The 17,422-nt window shown below is 41.1% G+C and overlaps 1 protein-coding gene across 3 annotated transcripts in view; it reads right to left on the bottom strand.

The window, feature by feature from the left end:
- Positions 1-2,159: 2,159 nt before the first annotated feature.
- Positions 2,160-17,422, bottom strand: part of LOC115849272 (leucine-rich repeat-containing protein 37A2-like) — a 48,472-nt gene continuing 33,209 nt past the window's right edge. The window contains exons 8-14 of one of the 3 annotated variants that reach the window (XM_060289923.2): positions 13,665-13,783; positions 9,864-11,674; positions 9,336-9,440; positions 4,867-4,916; positions 3,439-3,493; positions 3,270-3,357; positions 2,160-2,390 (exon numbers count right to left, since the gene is read on the bottom strand). In XM_060289923.2, coding sequence (XP_060145906.1) covers positions 3,307-3,357; positions 3,439-3,493; positions 4,867-4,916; positions 9,336-9,440; positions 9,864-11,674; positions 13,665-13,783 — 2,191 coding nt within the window. In that variant the 3' untranslated portion in view covers positions 2,160-2,390; positions 3,270-3,306. The remainder of the gene's footprint in view (positions 2,391-3,269; positions 3,358-3,438; positions 3,494-4,866; positions 4,917-9,335; positions 9,441-9,863; positions 11,675-13,664; positions 13,784-17,422) is intronic. The other 2 variants (XM_060289924.2, XM_060289926.2) reach the window with 2 other exon arrangements.

The following is a 17,422-nucleotide window of genomic DNA, read 5'->3' as shown; positions in this document are numbered from 1 at the left end:
TATGTGGCTCAGGCCTTGACTCCTGTGGGAAAAAGGTTTCCAACGTTATATCTCATACATTATATGGATGATATACTTTTAGCCACTGATAATATTTCTTTATTAAAGACTGCTTTTCAATTTTTACAACAATCCTTACAATCATTTGGCTTGGTCATTGCCTCAGAAAAAATTCAAAGACAATCTCCAGTTTTATATTTGCGAAAATATATTGATACCACTACTATTAGGCCTCAAAAACTGCAAATTCGAGTTGATAATTTAAAAACATTAAATGATTTTCAAAAACGACTTGGAGATATTAATTGGCTAAGGCCTTCCTTAAAACTTACTACTGCTCAATTACAGCCTTTGTTAGATATTCTTTCTTTCTTTCTTTATTCATTCATTTATTTGGTTGTGCCAGGTCTTAGTTGCTGCATGTGGGCTCCTTAATTGTGGCATGTGAACTGTTAGTTGCAGCATGCATATGGGATCTAGTTCCCTGGCCAGGGATCGAACCCGGGCCCCCGGCGTTGGGGGCACGGAGTCTTAGCCACTGCGCCACCAGGGAAGTCCTGTTAGATATTCTTAAAGGTGACTCAGATCCTTCTTCTTCACGCTCTATGACTCCAGAAGGATTTCAAGCTTTACAAATAGTTAATAGAGCTATCAGCTCTGTACAATTAACTCGAATACATACTCACCTGCCAATTTCTTTAATTGTTTGTCCAACACCTCATGTACCTACAGCTGTTTTATGACAAACTGTTGGGATTATTGAATGGATTCATATGAAAACTACACCCTCTAAAGTTATTAACCCTTATTATGAACTTATTAGTAATTTAATAATGCAAGGGAGAACTACATGCTTACAACATATAGGAATAGAACCTTCTCAAATTATTATCCCTTATTCAGTTAGTCAGCAAAATTGGCGTTTTCAACATAGTAATGAATGGGGACTTGCTCTTGCAGGATTTCCAGGAAAACTAGAATGTCATTATCCTGCTGATAATTCAATTTAGTAAAAATAATCTTTACATTTTTCCTTCTATAATCCAACGACACCCTATTCCACATGTACCTTTGGTTTTTCCCAGCAGGTCCTCCTCAGGAATGGCTATTGTACTCATTGACGACGGGACAAAATTGATTGAACAAATTCCATTGACTTCAGCTCAGCGTGTTGAACTACATGCTGTTATTACGGCTTTTGAGCATTTTCCTTCTGTGTCTCTTAATCTGTTTTCTGATAGTAAATACCTTATTGATCTATTACTTCTTTTGGAAACTGCTACCGTAGGACATACTAATGACCCTGAATTATCATCCTCTTTTCATTTGCTTCAACAGCTTACTCGTTCCCACGATGGTCCTGTCGCAGCTCTACCTATCCGTGCTCATTCTAACTTGCCTGGTCCATTGTCTAAACTTAATGCGACTGCAGGTGTTTTAACTTGATCTAAACGTAATCTTTATCCTGTGCATTTTCCTCCCAAAAATAAAGTTAAAGTTACTCTTCCTCCTCAATCTCTTTTCCCTAAAGCAGGACATATCCTAATTTACCGTACTCCTCCTTTCCGTTCGTCATGCTATCAAGCATGGCTAATGTATTGCATTCGCTACTTGCGTACTGTAAATAAACATGGTTTATATCCAGGACGCCCTTGCGTTATGGTGAGTTATGATCAAACTCCTTTACAAGCAGCACAACACTCACATGCTTTACATCATCAATCAGCTACCACCTTATGCAAACAATTTTCCCTTACTCGTGAAGCCGTCCGACAAATTGTTAAGCAATGCCCACAATGCTTACCTCACCTTCCTGTTCCACATTATGGTGTTAATCCTCGTGGATTATTACCTAGTCATTTATGGAAAATGGATGTTACTCACATCCCCTCTTTTGGAAATTACAGTTTGTTCATGTCACTATTGATACTTATTCTGGTTTTCTCTGTGCTACAGCACAGACCGGAGAGGCTACCAAACATGTTATTACTCGTTTATTACATTGTTTTGCATTTATGAATATTCCTAAAATTATTAAAACAGATAATGGGCCCGCTTACACTAGTGCTGCTTTTGCAACATTTTGTAGTTCATTACAAATTACCCATATTACAGGCATTCCATATAACCCTCAAGGACAAGGTATTATAGAACGTGCAAATAGATCTTTAAAGCTAACTATTGAAAAAATAAAAAAGGGGGAATCATACAGAACACCACCACATAACCTTAAAAATCATGCTTTGTTTATTTTAAATTTTCTCACTGTTGATAAATTTGGCCATTCTGCAGGGGAGAGGTTGATGGCTAGCAAATAGATGGCTCGCCACAGCTCACAACAAGTGTAGAAGTTGAAGAAGCTCTGCAACTCTCACGAAAATTTGACAGTGCTGATTCAGAAAAAGAAGAAGAAGGAGAGGAGATCAGATGGCAGCATTAAAATTGAGGATGCGTTTAGCTTGTCATGCAAAGTATACATGGATTTGTGTTACTCCTTATAAGTATAATGACTCTATTTGGGAATGAGAGAAAGTAACAATGCATCTGCTGAGTGTTTGGTCAGATAATAATATTAGTCTTGATCTTAAAAAGTTAAATGCTGAAATTCAGGATATGCAAAATGCACATCTTGACATTTCGCCAGAAGATGTAATTCAAACTTTACTGGATCATTTAAAGTGGTTAAACCCTCAGTCTTGGATTACTGGAGGGTTGTCAGGATTTATTACCCTGGCCATAATTTGCCTATTATTGATAATAATCTTCTCATGTCTGTTTCGTATCCTCATGCAACAATATACTACTCTCGGCACTAAGCTTCATGGAATTATTTTGCAACAAAAATTAAAAAATAAAAAAGGGGGACCTGTGGGAAACGTTCAGCCTTGAGAGCCAGCTGCGGACATGCCAGGCATGCCGCCACTGCTCGAAGGGACCGTGCCTACTTGTTCCCCTCCTTGTTCCGTTCCACGGGAGATAAACCACCAGGGCCCAGGGATCAGAAAGAATGGAAACTGAGACGAGCAAAGCTGTCTCCCCCCTGCACACGCAGGTTATTCTGCATGATTCTGGGCTTATGGGTTTCCTCCCAGGGAAGTTAACCTTGAAGCCGAGACAGTCCCTAGATGATGTAAACCACCATCTGGCAACCAACCTCCCTTTTTCTAGCCTATATAATCTGCAACTGTAGCATAATAAAATTTGTCTTGCCACCATCAGTTGTCTTGGTCCTTCTGACCCCATTCGTCGGTGCTACTTCAGTTCCTTACCCCTTCCCTTCTGACCCTTGGCGGTGAAATCCTCTTTCTACGGCAGGTCCGTGGCATAAAGTGGCCCCCTTGTCGCGAAAACGCCCTCCTAGAACACAGAAAGGGAAATATTAATTCTGCATCTCCCCTGCTTTCTCTGGCCACAGTACTTTACCCTCCTCAAATTTACCTGACTCTCACTTTCCCCTGAGCTTCTCTTACGCCGCAGAAATCGAAAAAAGCCCCTCGGAGGAAAACACACACAGTTAGTGTTACACGTCATTTTTCATCTCTCGCACAATGTGTTATCTCTGGTCTTATCAGGACTAAATGGGTACCTCAGTCCATAATCACAATGAGCAAAATCACCAAAGCCCCGGGATCTTGAAATTCATTCCATGCACGCTGGCCTTCCAGAAGTTCTCTGTGTCCGTCCAAAATGGACCCCCAGTGTCTCCGGGGAGACCACTGCATGTGGCTTAGCATGGAGTATAGGCAGGATTTTCAGCCCCGTTCACCTTTCCTGGCCCTTGGCCAAGTGCCCTCGTGCGGTGAAAACACTGCACAACGGCCCTGGGCAGAAACACGTTACTCTCTAGATGCGCTTCACACCCGTCCGCTTCGCACTTAGTCGCACATGCAGCATTTGCTGGGGGTGTGGGTGTGGGGAGAAGGTGCTTTTATTTCCTGGCTGCTCTATCCTATAAGTTGAATCACACCAAGTAAACACGTGAACCCAACAAGCAAAGTTATCTATAGCTCTCTGACTTTCATACTGCAGGGTAGCATTGAGGTGTCAGTGTAAAGTGGAATCAGTTTAAAGGCCATGACCAGCAGGGAAGCACAAAATACTCTTTTTGAATACAAATAGAATAGATCAAAAATCAGTGCACAATAAGTGTGTTTCAGAAACTACTTCTGTCCATATAGTATGTGTCTACTGAATTGTGACATAAAACCTAGCTCACAGCCCAAGCACAGTGTGATCAGTAGAGAAGTCCTCAGTGGAAAGGGACCATCTTCTTTTTGATAATCACTAGCAGTATGACCATGGGACAAGATATTTTCCCTTTCTCTTTCTCCAGTTCCTTATTATAAAAGGAAGAGACAAACTACTGTCTAAAGTTTCTCCCAGTTAAAATTCCATGAGGTTGGGATAAAGGGAATAGAGAGTAGGGGCCTGAAAAACAGTAGGATGAGAAGGGAAGTTTTCTTGCCACTTTACAGAAGGGACTCATATGTTCTACCTTTCGTCAGCTTTGAGTGAGGCCAGCCCCTAAATCCCCAACCATGTGGCTCTCCCGACCCCAGAGCCTCCTAGAAGGCGTCTGGTCTGGCCTGATGCCTAGGAACCAGGCGTCAGGCCAGCAGGAACAGGTACAACCAAAACCCCTCCCCGTCCACCCTCTTTCCTTAAAGGCTAATGAAAGCAGATGAATCTGTGCCAGTCCTGTTCTAACTCAGCTTGGGCTGGGGAGCTAATTCTGCTGATACATAAATTAGGGTAAACCATTAGGGTAATTAAACTTTCTTGCGGCTTTTGGTGAGGAAATGGAAACAGATGAGTTCTAAGTTCTCCTCTAGTTGAAAAATTCTGCTTTCAGAGACCAATATTTACCTTCTGCTGCTTTTTCTATCTTCGTCTTTTGCGATTCTGTGAGAATAAGTCTGTTTTGAAAGAAAACATGATCATGATTAGCCATTACAACTATTTCCAAATCCTTATTCAATCCTTTTTACTTTATATCTTATCTACCCAGTGAGATGATAACTTTTTAAGGCAAGGAATTCTACCCTGTTTCAAAATCCTTTGACTCTTCCACAGTACCTAACTTAGGGTCTTGCATGCAGCCGGCGATATATTTTATTGACTGTTTTAGATAACGTTCAACAGATAATTCCTAATACAAACTCTTAGAAGTAGGAAAAGAAAATAAAAGTATCTAGCAGAAACCTAAGCTTTGTTTTAAAGTCAAGAACAAGAGTAGGATGCCCATGATCACTGCTACTATTGATCATTGTGGAGGAGGTCTTAATCAGTACGGTAAGAAAAACAAAGTATTGGAAAGGAAGAGACAAACATATTTGCATATGAAATGAGGGACCTAAAAAGACCAAAAGAATCAACCGAAATTCTACTGGAAGTAACATGAGGCAGATGGCTCCATACAAAATCAAGAGATCAACATATAAGCCTCAATAGCTTTCCCATATAACACAAATAACTAACGAAACAACAGAAGAAACATCCCATTTACTATATCCATAAAAATGCATAAAGTACCTAGGAATAAACTTAACCACAAATTTGTAAGACCTATGTGATGAAAATATTAAAACTTTTCTGAAAGACATTAAGAAGAAGTACTTACATGGCATGAGATACCATCCTCCTAGAATGCTGTAAAGAGGTCAATTCTCCGCAAATTAACCTACAAATTCAATGCAATCCATTTATATCTAAAATAATTTTTAAATAAAACCTAGCCAGCTGACACTTGGTAGAGAATATATGTAAGAATAGTTATGAAATGTATGAAAAAGAAGGTCAAAGATTAGGACTTTGCCCTACCAGATATAAAATATGTTATAGAGCAACTAGAATTAAGCAGTGTGATATTGGTACTGGTGGTACAGGACAAGATAACTGGATCACAGAATAGAGTCCAGATGAAGAGAAAATATTAGACCAGGGAAGAAAGAATAAACTATTCAGTGAAAGATTTGAAAACAACTAGATCTTCATGTAGGGGGAAAAAGTTACATCCCTTACCTCAACCACACTAAAAAAGAAATACAACAAATTCTAGACAGATTATAAAAGTACTTGAAGAAAATATTAGAGATGATTTTTACGTCATGAGGTGACAAAGGCCTGGCTAACAAAACCCACCCCACATGAGCCATGAGGAGAGGACGGGCAGATATGGTGGCAGACTGTCAACACACCTCCTACTCTTCACAGCCCTTGCCCCCTTTTCCCCTAGACTGTTTGTCTTCTTCTTGTTGACGTATAAAACTCTTGGGAGTTCCCTGGTGGTCCAGTGGTTAGGGCTTGGCTCTTTCACTGCTGTGGCCCGAGGTTCAATCCCTGGTCAGGGAACTAAGATCCCGCAAGCTGCACAGCATGGCCAAACCCCACCACCTCCAAACAAACAAACAAACAAACAACTCTTCATAGTAAAGAAATACTGGCTTTCATTGAATTTCAGGGTTTCGAATCTTTCCAGTGTTTTTGTCTCTAAGGAGACACGACAAAAGAGTGGAGTAGGGAGCACAAGCTTTGCAGTCGGGTGAAACTGGCTTCTGCTTTTGGTTTGGCCACTGGGCCCTCACACTGATCTCCTTCATCGATGAAGGAGGGATAGTAATATCATCCTCACAGGACTGTGGGCATTAAATCAGACAATATATGGAAAACTCTTCATCTTACGCTTGGCATGAATCAGTGCTAAGCTGGTGTCACAGACAAGATGGTGGAATGTATCAAAGGCTCTGCTTGTGGCATCAGGCTCTGAAGGCTCTTTCCCACCATAAGATTATAAAAATATTGCTTTTATTTTCTTCTAATACCTTTATGTGGTCTTTCTTCACATTTATGGAAATACGTTTATTTAAGATGAAAAATGGGGATCTGCTATTATTTACCCCCAAGGAGTTAGGCAGCTATTCTATCACCATTTATTCATTTTCTTCCACTGATTGGAATATTGAAACATGACATTTCAAAAGTCTTAACAACACATGGGTCTACTGCTGGACTCTATGCTACTTCAAGTAAATATTCGGCTGCATTATTCCTCACTGTGGAATTGACATAATGCCTCATCTCTGTTCCGTTGAACCCCATTATTGTCTACCATAGGAAGAACACTGCATGGCCCCTGTCCTCAAAAAGCTTATCACATAAGTGGGGAGAGGAAATAACGGTTAGGACTCCTCGCTTTCACTGCCGAGGGTACAGGTTCAATTCCTACTTGGGGAACGAAGATCCCGCAGGCCAAAACAAAACAAAACAAAACAAATGTAAGGTTAAACTACCTAGAAGTTAAAAACAATAAAAAGGGGACTTTCCCAAAATTCTAAAAAGGCAAGAGGCCATATGCCACCTGGAGATATAGAGGGTACAGTCTGGGCAATGGCCAATGACTAGCAAGCTGACCCCATGCCAGTCCCCAGCCTCTTGGCTCAGAAATCATACTCTTCCTCACCAAGAGAGAACTCACGTCTTCCTGTTGTGGCGGTTGCACTTTATCAATATCACAGGATTGATCAAAAATCAGAATGCCAAATTATTACTTGACAATGAGAAATACATCTCTTCTACACACAGGGCATCTGTGTCTGCACAATGAGAGAATTGCCTTCTGTGGGACAGGCCTCCGTGGCACACTAAAGCACAATCACATGATCGAAGGCTACGTGGTGAGAACAGAATTAGAAAAGGAATCAGCTGAATCCAGAATTTAATGGGAAGGCCTGAGGTAGCTGGATCCGTCCATCTCCTCCACAGGCACAGCCTGGCTAGGGGCCCTGACTCGTCAGTTATGCTGCCTAAGGTGCCATCTCTACTCTCGGGCAATGTGAGGATGGGCACTGCCCATGCTGGTCTCTCCTCACCTTTTCTATGCTTTCACTACTGACCAACCCTCCTGCAGATAGACACATTTCTCGTTAGAAGTTAGTACATCATGTCAGGTTGTAGTCAAGTCTGATAGGGCTGCAAGCCATTGGTCCTTACGGACCTCTGCTCAGCTCCATGATGTGCTAACTTTGGTGTTTCTCTCTTGGGGGGCTGCCTTTTAAAAAACTGCTTACCACTTTTGTGAGTTCTGAGGGGAGGGACCGCTTTGCTATGGCCCCTAAGAAATGGTGACAAACCTCACAGGACTGGGATCAGGAGGGCTGCAGTATTCAGGGAAGGCTTTACGAAGACAGATATCTGAACTTGAGTTGGCTTTTCAGAGATTCATAGGACTTCCACAGGCAAAGCAAAATAAAGGAATTTTAGATGGGCAAAGGCACAGACCAAAGTAGGAATGGGTATGGTGTAACGAGCGTATAGTGAGGAGCCGCTTTGGCTGGAATGGAGGGAGGCCATTACAAGAGAAAAGGTAAATAAAGTAGGTTGGATTCGAAGGGTAGAATCAAGATTGTCAGCTTATTAAAACCACTCTTTTAATGTTAGCAACTGCCTGTGGGGAAAAGTAATAAACCATTGTGTAACCGAACAAAAGGTAAACAGGCTACCTCCAGGAATAGGCTACTATAAATATGACATACTTTAGGGTAGCCTGCTGCAGGATTTTACTTGCAGTGGTTTAATGGAACCTATCTACACAATTCCTAATACACCGGAGAAGAAAGATGCTAAGTAAACCTAAGGAATTGAAAAGATCACACTTTTATCGTTTAGGCATGTCCTTTTACCTCTCCCAGGGTGACTGATAGCTCCATGACTTTGGAGATCGTATATCTCTCATCATTTCAGCCAACAAGGAAAGAAATCAAAAGTAGAATGAGAGTGACTGCTGAGTACATCAAATCAGCATCGTTTTCTGAGTTGAAGGAATTTTACTATCATGTCAGCTCTGGCCTTCCTATAAACTTAACTTGTCAAAATAGTCCAATGGCTTGTCATCATGGATCCAATTCCATAGAGATTTCCTGGGAGTGGAGTTCCTTTAAAAATCCTGTGGGGACTTCCCTGGTGGCGCAGTGATTAAGAATCCGCCTGTCAGTGCAGGGGGCACGGGTTCGATCCCTGGTCTGGGAAGGTCCCACATGCTGCAGAGCAACTAAGTCCCTGCGCCACAACTCCTGAGCCTACTCGCCAAGAGCCCGTACTCCACAACAAGAGAAGCCACCTCAGTGAGAAGCGCGTGCACCACAATGAAGCCCCAACGCAGCCAAAACAAACAAAAAAAGAAAACACAAGAAAACATCCTAGGAATATACTTTTCAGTAAAAGAACAAAGTGTATGTCAGTCCTTATGACTAAAGAGAAGAATCAAGTAGTAGTAGGTGGAAAGGTGGATTTCATTCTCAGCTTGTGAGTTCTGAATCTGAATTAAGTATTGTCCTTACCTCAATGAGACAGAGAATTGTAACCCAAATCGTCACTACTGCAGATATGGATATTGCCAAGATGAGTCTGTTCTTATAGCCATATGCTGGAACTTCTTTTGTGAGCTAAAAAAACAAATAACAACTTTTTAAAAACAAGGAGATAGAAGGGATAAAAACTGACTATTCTTAAACCTATTCTAAATGCTAGCTAACTATTCTTAAACTACTATAAAACCCAATCCTTTCAGGCGAGTAGCTTCTATAAGAACAAGCCAAATTTAATGTTGTTAATCTTATCATTAGCATTTTCTTCTACAATTTATTTATCTACAATTTATTTATCTTGTGTTATGTCCTTTTCTCGTCTGCCCCAGGAATAGTGCCACCTGTCTAAATGAGCAAAGTGAGAGATCACTGTCTTAGCCCGTTTCATGGCTGAAGATAAGATAGAGACTAGGAGCCCGTGGCATTCCTGCTTGGGCACGTTAATGGCGTGTCCTAAACTGAGTAAAAGTCCAGCTCCCATGTGTCAGGGGTTACCCTCACCTCAGTTGACTCCTGCCCTTTCTGCTCACTCTGGGCTTCTGTGCTCTCACTGATATAGTTGTCAGCTTTCCACTGGTCCGTATCCCCCTCCGCTTCGGACACATTTACTTCTTGCTGCTTGCTGAGAAGCTTCATCAGGAGGCCTGTTCTAGAGATGAGGTTGGCACAGGCCGGCTGCACGTGGGTCTCCGAGCAGTTCATTTTTAAAGTCTGGATAACATGAGAAATGAGCCTTCGCATGTCATTGTTGGGGATGAGGGACCGTAGCTGCTGGTTTAGCTGAGTTTCAACTTGATCACCCGGGGATGTGAGCCCTGGGAAAGCGAAGCCTGTGGGCTTAGAGGATAATTCAGTGCCCGTGTTGTGGTACTCCCATCGTGTTTGGTTGGTGTGTTGAACAGTTGGCATACTGTTGTCTGCAGCAACAGTAGAATGTGCAGTGGACACGTTCCTATGGGTAGTGTTTCCAGGGCCGGTTCCTCCTGGCAGAGTAGAGTTTCCTGTAGAAATAATTTCTTCAGAAACATTTTGTGCAGTATTGTTTCCTGAAGTAGTGTTTTCTGTAGAAGGGTCTGAAGGAGAAAATAATTCTGGAAAAGGCTTTTCCTGAGAAGTCACTTCTCCTGAAGATGAAACAGCCTCTCGTGGAGGGGAATTTATGAGACTCCTCAGTACAGAGAACGGAGGGCTTGCAAGCATCATTCTAGTGAGTGAACTTTTCTTTCTGAACTTTCCACTCCTTTTGCCTTTGGGTTTTCTGTGGACCCGATGAGACCTAATTTTATGGAAGATGTATTTTTTTCCAGAATGTGAGATTAGTTCGAAGTCCTTAATGTTTCTAGTTCTAGCCTTCGCATCCTCTAAAACATGAAGAGTGTTGGATAAGTCTTTTGATGTGCTTTTAACCTCAGATGGGGATTTTGGAGGGATGGAGGCAGAAGGCCTGCCCTTGAAGTACTGTTTCCGGGAAGAGGAGCCTGCTGCCTTGTGTTCCTTTATGAATGAAGACTCTGCATTGGAGGACTTTCCCACCAGCTTCCTGGGACTCTGAACCATGAGAAGCTGTTTCAGCTTTCTTGGGGATGGCCTCCTGAGCCTTCTTTCTTCAGCAGTGTTCGCCTCAGATGGCTGGGCATTCTGTTTCCCCCTGACGCTCTCATCTCCCACTGCTTTGAGGTGCATTTTCTGTATGCCCCTTGGGCCCTTGAGGACCCTGTTCACTCTCAGCAGCCTTTCCTCTGTACTCTCAGTGTTTGCGAGGCTGTCTTTCTGTGGTTGGGCAGTTTGCAATTTCTTTTGAAAGATGTAGCTTTTAAACGTGGCACTTGAAATGTTGGAACGCGTACGCGTGGCAGGTTTTTCTTCCTTTTTAACCTCATCAATTTTTTCTTGAGTTTCTGCATCTAACAAATGTTCCACAAAATGGAGTTTCCTCAATTTGTTTTTATGAGTTGAATTTTTGGGTACAGGTTTAACAGAAGGGCTCCTTGTATTGCCTTTCAAAAGGCCCTGCGGCATATCTCCATCTGGTGTATTTGAGAAAAGAAGTTGAATGAATGGGAATAATGTTGATTCCACATCTCCTAGATTTCCCTCTGAGGTATAAGGCAGTATGTCATTTAGTGTACTGATAATATCACTTTTATTCTTAAAGTCCAGCTGCTCATTCATGAAGCCTGACAAGCTGACAGCACTTTTATCTGACGACGCCCTCTCGGACTCAATAGTCAGCTCAGTGGTGGTGTTCTTTTTCCGGGCTTGTAACACCTTCATCAACGATCCTTCTGCATTCCCTATAGATGTTTCTTCATCTGTCAAAAAAGAAGGGACTGTTTTTGATCATTGAACACTGATGGGACAGCTTTTTGTCAGTCCACAGCCAAATAAATTAGGAATCAGTCAAAGTTTGAGTGCCACTGAGGAGTAAAAGAAACCCACACTTAAGCCTATGACTGGCAACAACAAAATGTGAAAAAGATATCTCTTGAAAAAGTGGCTATCTACTCAGAAAATTCTGTAGCGTGAAATATAGTAACTATGTTCAGGATTACTCCACTGGTTCCCAGGGGCCAGTACTCAAGAAAAGGCAAGGCTGGAAGACAAATATTCCCCTACTCAGCTGGACTCTCTGCAGGTCTACTGTGACTCCTCACATTCATATACCCCATCCTGTCCTGCCTCAGAGGCAGAGGAGTGTGAGGCTTCCTCTCTCCACCTCTTCAGTGTGCTTGTGTTCTTGCTGCTATCACAGATGACCACGACAACAACCGCCGCTAACAGGTCGTCATCTGGACATGTCCTTCTCCACCCGCCCACCGAGTCCTTTGCTCAGTCCCTGCTTCCATATATCCCAGCGCCCATAACACAAGGATCTATACAGAAAAAAACACTATGTCCGCCCTGGCTCTTTGCTAAAATTTGGGCAGGGATCTGGGGTATAAATTCAGAGATTTGCCAGATTATATGCCAATGTGGAATGTTCAACAAATCAATGGAATAATACTTGAGGTCTTCAACTGCAGAAGGGAACAAGTAACTTCTGTCAGATGGCTACTTTGCTTTCATTTCATTTTACTTCTAATATTTCCAGCTTTACTTGGGGAACCGTCCAAAGCTTCTGACTGTGTGAAGGCAATGTGTACCATTGTGCAGGTGGGCTTCTCTTCCAAAAGGATTAAAAGTAGTTTTGGTGAGGGTCAGAGGAGGAGGGGAGGGTCATGAGAAAGGAGGAGCATGGGCTTGCAGAGAGCCCCAAACTTGGGACAGGAGATCGGGGCACTAGGGTCATAGCACTTAACACCTCTGATCTTGTTTTTTCTCACCTGTAAAAGGAGAGTAAAAATGCCTTTTCTGCCCACATCTGGGGGAGAAGGGAGTAATAATAATTAGTAAAGTTGTCAGGGGGAGTTCCCTGGTGGTCTGGTGGTTAGGACCCGGCACTTTCCCTGCTGTGGCCCGGGTTCAATCCCTGGTTTGGGGAACTAAGATCCCACAAGCTGTGTGGCACGGCCAGAAAAAAAAAAACCGTGTTGAAAAATCAGCAATATTGTCTTTATATAAGGTGCAAAGTGTTATTTGTATGATGTGCTCTAGATCACTGAAAGAGGCTTGTATTCAAGCTACCTGGGCATGAAAGTACATTTTGGAAGTCATCAAGTTAGTGCCAATAAATCTAATATATAGAAAAATAGTTGAAACCCCCCTGAGTGTTTTGTGGATAGAAAAGCTTGAGATTCAGAGCAAGCTCAGAGCTAGACAGTCTAAGAATAAACTAGCTCTCCCGTCCATTAGAAGGGCTAGGTAGCAGCTTCTGGTTATGGAACCAGAAAATCTCAGGCTCCAAATAGGACATAAAACAGTATCACTTGTACTGTTTAAAAAATTGCAGAAACACACAAAATAAACAAAAATATATTTACACCTCTCCTATGAGACAAAGAGTACCTGAGACTTAATGTATATAAAATCAGTTTACAAAATGTGATGCGCTATATGAATAAGTTCTCATTTGCAGAGAGCACAGCATAGGATATGTGGTCATTAATGTGAATTCCCTTCCCCCTTCCATTCCTTTATCTTGTTCCATTATGTATGCAGATCAGTTATATTAGCTTAATAATGTAACCAAGCATCTGATTTTTAGCAAGGGGGTAGTTCTTAGAAACTTAGGGAGCTGGAACTCTGAATGAATGAATTAAAACAATGCAATTACACCACTAATTTTAAAATTTATCATCATTGATTAAAAATAAACATTAAAAAATTAAATTAACAATTTATTATCCCGCAATTGAGACTCACCACAAGGTGTCACGTCTGTCAGGCATTCACTGTCACAACGCAGCTTGACTGTCTTACAGGCAACCTCAATACTATCTTTAAATTGGCAGAGGCAGCAGCCCATACGGTTAGGTAAGATCCTATAAATGGAAACACTGGTCATTAAAGTTGTGATAAAAGAGTTACTTGAGTAGGTAGAAGGGGGAGTCCAAGGCCCCCACAGACCAGTGCAAAAAGGAGTTCTTGGGGCTCATGGGCTGGAGAACAGGATAGGGGCCGGTTGGCCAATTGCTGCTCTTGACTGTTGTAAATAAATATAGAGGAGGAGAGAGGTGCCCAACAGAAGGATTAGGATGGCAGTAGGTATGGTATGCCTAGAAAAAAGGGAATAGGGATTAGAATTGGGGGACATTGATCTGTAATTTGATTCAGAAATATCTCCTTCCAACCCGAAAGCCTTTGGGTTGAGAGTACACAGGAAGAAGGCAGACTTCTAAGAAGAGTCTGAATAAGGCCGCACTTTCTGGAGTCCCTTTCTCAGTTCCTACTTGTCAGTAGTAATATATCAGAAGTTATTCTAGTAATAAAAAAGCATCGTGTGGTTAAACAATAACAGATATCACATTGGCCAAATCTAGACAAATGGAACATTCCAAAGAATAACATGATCATTATAATAAGGTATAACATAGTTAATTTAGAAAAAAGCACATGAGCTCATAATGATACTCAAAATGAAAAGTGGGGAGCTCTTCTCTATAGAATCATGTCAGCTAATAAATGCAAAAGGAATGATAGATTAGGAAAGTGTCATTTTGCAAGTATCAATGTAATAATCGATTCAGACAAGGATTATCATTGATGCACAGTTGGGTGAAGAGTTGTTTGAAAGTAGGATCTCCACTGATCCCAAAGTATGGGACCTCATATTATTTATCAATTACCAAGGGGAAAAATAACTTCACAATGGAGAGATATGGAAGAAACCACCTTAATCAAGGGATCAGACTTAGCACTGGGCCACCTGAAGTGATGAAGTATGAAGAATACATCACCTATATAGTATTCTTCCCCAAAATATTTACTTTGAATCAAATGAGGAAACAGACAAATCCAGACTGTGGGGCAATTTACAAGACAACTGGCTTAGACTCTTCAAAAATGCCAATGTCATAAAAGACAAAAAAAAAAAAAAAAAGAATAGCAGGGAAATATTCTAGATTAAAGGAAACAAAGACATGACATGCAATGCCTAATCTTTAATTGGATCCTGTATAAAAATAAAACAGACTTAAAGAACATTATTGGCTACTGGCCAAGATGAAGTAACAAGGACCAATTTAACCTCCCACCTGAAACAATGAAAGCATCAGGCAGAACATATGAAACAACAGTTTTCAAGAAACTGCACGTCAGGCAATACAGTTCAGTGATCCCCAGAAGATGGAAAATAAATGAACTGATACCTATAATAGCCCTAACTTACTTCTCTGAGTGAGTTTCCAGGTCATGGTACAGGGAAGAGAAGTCCAGGCTGAGACTGGTGGACTCCCTGACTGAGGAAATGGAGCTGAGAGTCTGGGAAAACCAAGGTAACTAGAGTTCACAAAGCAGAGTATGAGAGAGAAAAGAAGTACACAGACAACGAACTCTGGGGATATGCAGAGGGATCTCTTGAGAATTCAACACAGTATTGGTCAGTACATTTGTGTGAGGAATTACTTGATGCCAGGAAAAGAACCACATGAAAGCATTAATAATAAGAATAACTGGTTATCACACAGGGTTGTAGGAATAGTACCTGTTCCTACAAGTCAGACTGGAAAACCTCATGATACTCAGAAAGGACTTGTCTCAGTAGTTGCAAATAATGAGCTCCAGACTAAAGGCTACGTGGACTCCTACCCAACGAATCTTAACAGCTAGACTTAAAAGAATAAAACTGTTTTGAGTAACTTAATTTCACACAAAATAAAGCCCAAGCATTTTACAGGAATATAAATATATATAGCACACAATAAACTAAACTCACAACATCTGTTATCATATGAAAAATTGCCAAGCATGCAAAGAAGTAGGAAAATATGACCCATACTGAGGAGAAAAGGCAACCAATCAAAACTAACCCATAATCTACACAGATGTTAGACTTGGTAGAAAAGAACATTTAAAAAGGTATTACACATGGGGCTCTCCTGAGCCTGCGCATCTGGACTCTGTGGTCTGCCACGAGAAAGGCCACAACAGTGAGAGGCCCGCGTACCAGAAAAAAAAAAAAAAGTTATTATACATGAAGAAAAGTTATTAGAACTGTATTTCAGTTGTTAAGAAACCCAGGCTAAACACTGAAAATGTTAAGTAGAGGCATGGAAAATGCAAAACAGACCCAAATTGAGCTTCTAGAGATTACAAACAAAGTCTAAATGAAAAAGACATTGAATGAGGTTAATGGCAGATTAGACACTGCAGAAGAAAGGGTCAGTGAACATTAAGGCACAGTAATAGAAACTATCCAAAATGAAACAAAACGTGTAACAAAACAAAACAACAACAAAAATGAATAGAGCATCAGCGAATTGTGCAACAACTTCAAGTGGTCTAATACATGTGTACTTAGAGTCCATGAAGGAGAGGAGAAATACAAAAAATTGAAGAAATAATACCCAAAATTTGTCCACACTGGTAAACACTATAAACCCACAAAGTCAAGAAGATCAATGAACGTTAAGCATAAGAAACATGGACAAAACTACACCAAGGCACAAAAAATAATCAAATTGCTCAAAACCAGCAATAAAGAAAAAAGTTAAAAGCAGCCAGAGGAAAAACCTATACAGTACATACAGAGGAACAAAGATAACAATGACAGGAGAATTCTTGTTGGAAACAATGTAAACGAGAACTCAGTGGAATAACATCTTTAAAGTAGTGAATTGAATTCTATCAACCTAGAATTCTACACCCACAACTGTCAAAACAAAAGCAAAATAAAGACTATCTCAGACATACAAAAGCTGAAAGAATTCATTACTAGTAGACTTTCCCTATAAGAAATGTTAAAAGAAGTATTTTTAAGCAGAAGGAAAATGTCACCAGATTGCAATATGTATCTACACAAAAGATTAAGAATACTGGAATTGGGACTTCCCTGGTGGTTCAGTGGTTAAGAATCTGCCTGCCAATGCAGGGGACACGGGTTCGATCCCTGGTCAGGGAAGATCCCACATGCCGCAGAACAACTAAGCCCGTACGCCACAACTACTGAGCCTGCGCTCTAGAGCCTGTGTGCCACAACTACTGAAGCCCATGCACCTAGAGACTGTGCTCTGCAACAAGAGAAGCCATCCAATGAGAAGCCGGTACACCACAACGAAGGGTAGCCCCTGCTCGCCGCAACTAGAGAAAGCCCAGGCAAAGCAAAAAAGACCCAATGGAGCAAAGAAATAAATTTAAAAAATACTTTAAAAATTTTTTTAAAGGATTTTAGGCAATCAATATATGTCTCTGACCACAATGGAATTAAATTAGAAATTTAAAATGCTGAAAAAGCTCCAAATATTTGGAAACTAAACAACACACTTCTGAGTAACTTTGTGGTCAAAGAAGAAATCAAAAGGGAAATCAAAAACTATTTTGAACTCACTGAAACTGAAAACATATTATGTCAACATGTGGGATATTGCTAATGCTGTACTCAGCTTCCTCAACTTCCACCTTAAACTGGAAAAACGAGAGCAAATTAAGCACAGAGTAAGAGAAGAAAGAACACAATAAAGGTC

Source organism: Globicephala melas, chromosome 20 (genome assembly GCF_963455315.2).
Source record: "Globicephala melas chromosome 20, mGloMel1.2, whole genome shotgun sequence".
In the NCBI taxonomy this organism is placed as follows: Eukaryota; Metazoa; Chordata; class Mammalia; order Artiodactyla; family Delphinidae; genus Globicephala; species Globicephala melas.
The sequence above is the reverse complement of the archived record's forward strand: the minus strand, read 5'-3'. Positions and strand labels throughout refer to the sequence as shown.